General features: G+C 49.7%; 1 protein-coding gene across 3 annotated transcripts in view; it reads right to left on the bottom strand.

Moving 5' to 3' along the window:
* Positions 1 to 7,560, bottom strand: part of LOC119464380 (protein kinase C-binding protein NELL2) — a 104,578-nt gene extending 97,018 nt beyond the window's left edge. For all 3 annotated transcript variants that reach the window (XM_049656251.1, XM_037725320.2, XM_037725317.2), the window contains exon 1: positions 7,403 to 7,560. In XM_049656251.1, coding sequence (XP_049512208.1) covers positions 7,403 to 7,460 — 58 coding nt within the window. In that variant the 5' untranslated portion in view covers positions 7,461 to 7,560. The remainder of the gene's footprint in view (positions 1 to 7,402) is intronic.
* Positions 7,561 to 7,982: the final 422 nt, after the last annotated feature.

The following is a 7,982-nucleotide window of genomic DNA, read 5'->3' on the forward strand; positions in this document are numbered from 1 at the left end:
CCCGATCCCCGAACAGACGCTGGAGTAGCGTGCCACTCTCACCCGGAGCACTTTCCTTGAGTACCACACTGCTCATGCTACGCGTGCCAAAGTGGCAAAGTCAGGGTTCATTAAAGAGCCCCTCCTTCTCTCTCGTCCACTCGCTGGCGTCCACCTGTTGTCCGTTCTGCGAAGTCGGTCCCGTCCACCGAATTCGCCAGCCCCCCTTTCTCGACTTGAGCTACACGAAAGTCTTGAACCATCAGGGGCCGGTCTAAGCATCCATTGACCGTCCCATTATGTGCGAAAAATCGATGCTTCCGTTGCCATTTCAAGAGCGCGCGAAAAAAAAGAAAAGAAAGAGAAAGAAAGACAAGAAATAAACGGAGACAAGCGTCGGAACAGCCTCTCAAGCATCAAGAGAAACAAATGTCCCCACCCTCCCCTTTCTGTCTCTCTCTCTCTCTCTCTCTCTCTCTCTCTCCCTCTCTCTCTAAGCATGAGCGCTACATGGCAGCAGCTCCCGAGGGAAGCCCGAAAAGGACAACTCGCAGTACAACCGAAGCTCCAGACGCACGCCCCTCTTCCCGAGTCAAAAAGACGCAAAAAGAAAAGAACGATAATAAATGCGAAGAAACACAGACAGAAGATGAAACGAGGTAAAGAAGAGGACAGAAAGAGAAAAAAGGTAAAAATCGGGACGTGAAAGAAGGCGGGGGAAAAAAAAAGAAAAGAAAGACGGCGAACCCCGCCCCTGGCCCGGGGTTGATGAAGCTGGCGGCGCGTCGGCCGCCGGCGGCAGTCAATTTGGATGAGAGCGGCGTCGAGACGCCCGCCCTCCTTCTTTGCCTCGCGGGGCGGCGCGGATTTCTGGGCCGAAGGGTGAACCGCGGCTGCTGCTGCTACTCGCCACCGTCGCGGCATTCCGCGGAGAAAGTTTTTCCCCGCGGCTGACTTGCCGTCGACTCGAACCGCTGCTGCTCCTCGGAGGAGGCTCGGGGCCAAAATTAGACTCCCCCGCCGCCGATGTTTGGGAAAAGAGGCTCGCACGCCGAGCTGGTCTATGCGCTGGGCTAGCTGGGCGGCCTGTCTATCTCCCGCCACCGACACGAAGGCGACGGGAGAACGACGACGGCTTTCGGCAGTGACGATGACCATCAGTGGATGGATGCATGCTATGAGCATCCCCTTTGCAACAGGGCGCTGGGTTGCGCCACCAAGCTTCGCCACAGTGTGGCGAAGCCTCCCCCCCCCCCCCCCCCCCCCCTCTTGCCGCGCACGAGAAACTGATACTGCAGGCGATTAGCCTCAGGCACGAGCAGAAACATCACCCGACATACACATCGTCAGGTTGCAACTCAAGCGCCTTTAAATGCGATGTCAGTTTCCTCTCTCACCCACCGCCGCGGTTGCTTAGCGGATAAGGTGTTGGGCTGCTAAGCACGAGGGCGCGGGATGGAATCCCGGCCACGGCGGCCGCATTTCGATGGGGGCGAAATGCGAAAAACACCCGTGTACTTAGATTTAGGTGCACGTTAAAGAACCCCAGGTAGTCCAAATTATTCCGGAGTCCCCCACTACGGCGTGCCTTATAATAAGATAGTGGTTTTGGCACGTAAAAACCCCAGAATTTTTAGTTTCCTCTCTCAAGGATTGCAACACGAGACTACGTGGCAACGTCTGGGCATCTCTTTAAAACACCAGCCTCAAAGCTCCCGCTCACTGCGACAACCACGTGCTGGTTGGCCCGCACTCCAAAACCAGTCCTCCTCGACACCCCGCACTATAGGCGCTGTGTACAAGGCAGGTAATGAATCACTCTGTAGTTGAGGAAGTGCGCACCATAATAAACACCGCAGGCGGGAACCAACACAGGTGGCTAAGAATGGATTTCCCTCGTCACTGGAAACCCGTTTATTGCACAGCTTTGTCTAGCTTCCTGCAAGATATAACTTAAGCAACTTTCGTTCTTGCTCAAACTTCCATTGTGGCAACAAGCTCGAAACCTGAGCAATTGTGACTTCCACGTTATTCTCTCTCACCCCTGGACAGCACAGTTCTGCGTGTGTCGTGCTCGCGCCTCAGTTTCTGAACTCGTCGAATTCCTGAGATATTTCTCCCTCGCGAACGTCAGGCATCAAACTTATGCCCATAGGATTTCGTCATAAGGCCATCTGTAGATTGAATGCTTCTCTGGAAGTCGCCGTATAAGCAAAAAAAAATAATTATGCGCATTCGACGCATCGTGGGAATTGGTAGACGCGAAGCTTCTTTACGTCCAACGCGTCTACACCCGTTTCAAAGACACGACCAACTGCACCTCCAAATCGAGACGTCCGTACATGTCTTTTAGACCAGCACTCAACTATATATGCACACCATTTGCGGCGTATAAGCTGCAGCTGCCCTATACGCCGATTTTCTCCTCCCGAAACTCCTCCACGCTGACCTCACAGCTACATGCTCGTGCTTTCCCGCTTCGCTCCTCAGTTGTGCGGGAAACGCTCCACTACGTCTAGTCGACGAGATACCGACGCCAAACCCGGGGTGCACTGTTCTGGACATTGTCAGGTTCCGCCATTCTGTCAAATTTGGTAATGGCGGTAATCTGGGCCAATCAGGAAGACTGCAGCAGCCTCGTGGGCCTGCTCGCTCGGTCGAAATTGATCCCGTGTTATACTCTTTTGTATTCTGTGCAGTCTCATCTGTTTACACGCTCATTACAGTTTACATCACGACCGCTTGTGCGTCTTTGTGACTTTATTATAAACTCATTGTGGTGCGACTTGCCTTCGCCTTTTATATTTATATGTTTGTGGGTGTATATGACTGTGTGTTGCGGAGTACCGGCCCTGTGACGTTGTTTCTTTTCATTTTCTCCCGCTTTTATATATATATATATATATATATATATATATATATATATATATATATATATATATTGTTCTTTCTGCTATGCGAAAGGGAGTAGTCGTCACCATTACAGGGTCACTATACATCTTTCTTTTTTATTTTTTCATTTCAATAAAACCAAACACAAAAGCGCTCGGAACGCATTCGCCCGGTTGACTTAGAGCGCCGCGCTCCAGCTCAGATCGCTGGGAGGCGCTCTCACCTTCGAACTGGAACCGCGGTCGAGGCCCGACAGAATTCCGAGCCCGGGGCTCCTCGCATTGCCCTTGCAGCAGCGTGAAAACATTCAGCTCAGGCGTGCTTCACTCCAATGTCTGGAGACCTCAGCACGACTGCAAAACGAGTCGGAGCGCTGTATAGAAATCAGTCAACTATGCCACATATGATTAAATCCTTTTTGCTACGACTCTTCGGGACTCCTCAGACCAGAGCCTAAACACAGGGGAGGGGTCATCGTAGGCTCGAGACAACCCTCAACGGTTAAATAGTTTCAGGCCCTCCGCTCGGCTGGTGGCCATCAAAAACAGGGCGTTGGTCAGACTCGGACAAATCGCGGTACAAGTAAAGTGTACTAGTACATATAGTACAGGGGGGGCAAATTGAACTCCCGCTTGCGCACGTAGGACGTTCTGATGGCAGGAAGTTCACGAGCGCTACTCCGCCCCCGCACCGCAGGCATGTAATAATGTCGAAGGGTTTATCGATATATATATATATATATATAGTATATATATATGTATATATATATGTATATATATATATGTATATATGTATATATATATGTATATATGTATATATGTATGTATGTATGTATGTATGTATGTATGTATGTGTGTATGTGTGCGTGTGTGCGTGTGTGTGTGTGTGTGTGTGTGTGTGTGTGTGTGTGTGTGTGTGTGTGTGTGTGTGTGTGTGTGTGTGTGTGTGTGTGTGTGTGTGTGTGTGTGTGTGTGTGTGTGTGTGTGTGTGTGTGTGTGTGTGTGTGTGTGTGTGTGTGTGTGTGTGTGTGTGTCTATTTATCCATTTGATGCAGATCTCGCACGATAACGCCCCTGACAACGCATTCGCTGAAGGAAAAAAAATTGGAGGACGCTTAAGCTTCGCCGTTAAGAGTGGAACGCGATAGCATTCAAATATATCCGGCTGCTCATCAGGCTTTTTCTCGTATATTAAAATTACAATCCGACGCTGTCGCGTCTGTAGGTTGTGGTTAAGTCATACTTAACGATTTTTCTGACGAATTTTACTTTGAGAAACTCAATTTTTGTTCACTAAAGCCTTGCGCCAAGCGAAGGGCCTGCCCGGTCGGGGTGGATCGGGATGATGTGGTTCGGGATGATTATTTGCGCCAACGACTTACGCCGACGCTGCGACGCGGGGCCCATAATGGCCGCGCCACTCGCGTGCACAGAAAAGGCGCGCGACGCCGCACTGTATCCATCCGCGTACACACACCGTTCCTGCACCCAAAGGCGGCACCAGACGACGGAATACCGAGAATCACAGAAGCTGTCAAGCCCGGCCTCTCGTATAAACGGCTCGTCGTCGCGCATGCGTTCTGTCGCGCTCCGCCGATGACGAGGAATGTTCCAAGAGCGGAGATGCGCGCACGCTTATTCTCTTTCTTTTTCTGTTTTTGCCGAAAGCTTCCATCGCCAAGAAGCGGCCCCCAGAACACGCGACATGATTTGCGATGGTGCATCCGGAAGCCTCATTTCGAGAATCGCGCAAGCGCCGTGCGCGATTATAGCTGAGCAGGCGAGGGGGAGTCACACGATCAAGCCGCGGTGGCTCTGTTGTGGCTGTGTCGCTGAGCGCGAGGACGCGGGTTCGAATCACCGGCCGCGGAGAGGTCGCATTCCGATGGGGGCGGAATGCGAAAAAACAAACCGCCCGCGTATGCCGTGCATTGGGTGCACGCATTAAGGAACCCCAGGTGGTCGAAATTATTCCGGAGCCTTCCTGGCGTCCCTCGTAAACCCACTGTGCAGTTTAGGGACGTTAAACCACGTGAAACTTTAAGGTGCTACCCCCCCCCCCCCCCCCCCCCCCACACACACACATACGCACACTTATGCACAGAATAAGCAAATAAAAATTGGCGTTCACGCTGTAATCTTATCGAGTCAGTCTTGAGTGGCTGTCGTTCGTCAAAAGGTTGCATTCGTGAACTGAACCGTAGGCCCCGTGCAACCTCTTGTACGTTTATTTATTTATTTATTTATTTATTTATTTATTTATTTATTTATTTATTTATTTATTTATTTATTTATTTATTTCCACAAAGGTCTCTTGTTGAGACATTAAACGAGGGAGTGGGTGGTTAATAGCAAACAAGGATAATAAAAGTCACGATGGCCTGTTTTCGATGAGCCGCTTGAATGATAGTGGGTCGATGCACATTATGTGCATCGATCCATGCGCATTATAATGCACATTGCTTATAATCCTTTTCAAACTTATCTGGGGATCGATGACGGCAACTATTTATTGAGGACATAGAGTTACATGCATGCGCAACTTTATGGAACACATTTTCGCCGTCAGTCCCCCCCCCCCCCCCCTCTCTCTTTTTAACGAAAGTTCACACCAACTTCATCAAGACCATTGTGTCGTCACAGACGACGAAAGCCCACGTGAAGTCCAATAAATCCTGGATGCGACGTCAACTTGATAACTTGCACACACCGTAAGACCTTCACCTCTGTGTTTCGACAAAGAAAAGCGGTTCCTACGCCAAGAAATGTGAGGAGACGGTATATTTTCTCTTAATACCATCAGCAGAAATTGAAACGCGAAGAAAAAAAAAGAGTTTTATCAAAACACCTGCTGCGCGTAATTACATGGGAGTGCGACGTGACATCATTCTCAAGACGGTTTCTAATCTCCCAGACGTATACGTTTTGGAGCCTAAATTAAGGCCCGGACGGTATCAAATGCCGGCGAATTCAGAAACGCAACGACCCACTCTATAGCCGTTTTCATCTTGTTCGCGTTCGAATTTATGCTAACAGCATGCACACTGAGGTGCGACTTTTATCATCTAACCGCAATTATTTTTTCCTTAAAAAGCTAAAATTAAGCTTAATTTAAATTAAAATAAAAGGGAAAAAAGAGTTGTTCACGTTCGTAACGTACCGGTCAGTAATAAGAACCGACTTGAAAAGTTCTCTCTCTGAGCTGCCTTCGGGTCTTGGGAGAATGTATATTTCATTCATTTAATTTATTTTCTCCAAGGCCCGGAGGCATGCGCTGTTGCTTATTTGCCACGAAAGAGAGATAAGTTTATTTACAATATGGCAAACAAGTCGGCAATGGAATAGCCTGATACTCGGCAAATGTATTAAAATCACCTTCGCGATTCTGCGGGGCACCAAAGATCTATAGCGTTGGACGGGGAGTATATATGCCACAAGTCAGACGCCATGTAGCGTTTTCTCGGCGGCAGATAAAACATGTTTGCACTGCCCGCCCATATTCCTTCTTTACGGCTCTCGCACTGGGCGTGCTTGCATTTCTGCGCTCATCTAGCAAAGTGCTCGGCGCACGAATCTCGGCAGCGCCGGCTTTTGCCTCCGCATATCGATTGTGCTTTGTTTGCGGTGGCAAGAGAAAGACTCATTGTTCGCGCGCCACTTCTGAGGGAAAAAAAAAAAAAAAATGCAGCGCGGGGTCTTCAAGAACGGCGCGGTCGTTCCCCTAAAGGTTTGTTTCCATTCGCTGTCACGCCATAAAAGGTAGAAGAACAAATGTCACAACACGTGCCCGTAATGCTGTAGTAGACGCCTGCCTCCCCCACCGCTCGAAACACGAAAGGTATATGGACTGTTCTTGTATCTGAATGCGAGGAAGCGCCGCTGCGTCCGATTGTTTAGTTCGCAACACGTTCGTTGTTGTCCCCCCTTTTTTTTTTTTTTTTTTCCGCTGAGATGTGAATAAGAGGGCAGGGATAATGGAATAAGTGGTCAATCTGGTGCGGAAAATTTAGCATTGTAGACGGCCTAAAAACGTACGAGGAGCACACATCAACGCTTATTGGTGGCAGTGTTTGAACGGTACTGCTGAACGTTCCTATTTTAAAATCTGTACAAATACAAAAGGATGAAAGAATGACAATTTCGGTACAGAAACGCACATCATCGTCCTTTCTCGGGACATGCGCCTTCCAAGCTCTAGACATCGGTTTCAGCGCGAGCATGACGTCACAACCCACGCGGTAGGTGTGGTGCAGTGAAGCCACCGTTGCAAGGACGAATCCGCTCTCGATCGGTTTCCTTGTTTTCGTTTCAGCCTAGACGTCGCTCTTCGCCAGTCATTAAACGTAGGCGTTCTCGAGTTCTCGTATGCGCCACTTTTCCAAAGCGTCACTACAAGTGCAGAAGTAAAAACGGGTCGAGCCTTTTTGTGCCGCGAGCCCAACGAGCCTTGCCGCGAAAGAGAAACAAAACACGCAGCTGGCAAACCAGCTACCGGTCGAGTGTTCCTCGTCAGCTGCAATAGAGGGACTCACCGGTCACGTTGAGCAGCAGCAGGTCGACGGACAGTAGCGTGAACAGCCGCAGACGCATGTCCTCATCGGGCGGCAGTCGGGCCGCGGCGGTCTCCACTCCTTTCCATAGCGCGCGCGCCGCGGCGCCCGCCAAGATGGTCGCCGCCTTCTCCCACAGTGGCCAGAGCTCTCAGTAGTGCAACTCCCCGCGCACAAGCTTGTCGCCTTCCGTTGGCTTCGGATCTACATCTCTCTAGCTGCCCAACGTTACCAAAAAAGATCGGTTACGTTTTGTTGCGACTACGGTCGTGGTTACGACTATCATTTGACTATAAATAAGAAGGTAAAAAAAGTTGTCTTATTTGATAACCTGTTAGCTTCAAGGTCTGCGAAAGCGGACGTTTGTACTGTTTGTACCCGAGTTCCCAACACTTCGAACTAGCAATGAAAGCCCTACTGACAGTGCAAGATGCGCGCAAGTTGGCGCAAGTATTACAATCAATAGAGATTTAACCCGAGTTAAGCATCCCAAGCTGTAGCAACAGGTATTTCTGAAGCATGGCTGAAGCAGTTGGATTCGTGCAAAGGTGAGCGAAGTTTT

This window comes from Dermacentor silvarum, chromosome 9, assembly GCF_013339745.2.
Source record: "Dermacentor silvarum isolate Dsil-2018 chromosome 9, BIME_Dsil_1.4, whole genome shotgun sequence".
NCBI classification, from domain to species: domain Eukaryota; kingdom Metazoa; phylum Arthropoda; class Arachnida; order Ixodida; family Ixodidae; genus Dermacentor; species Dermacentor silvarum.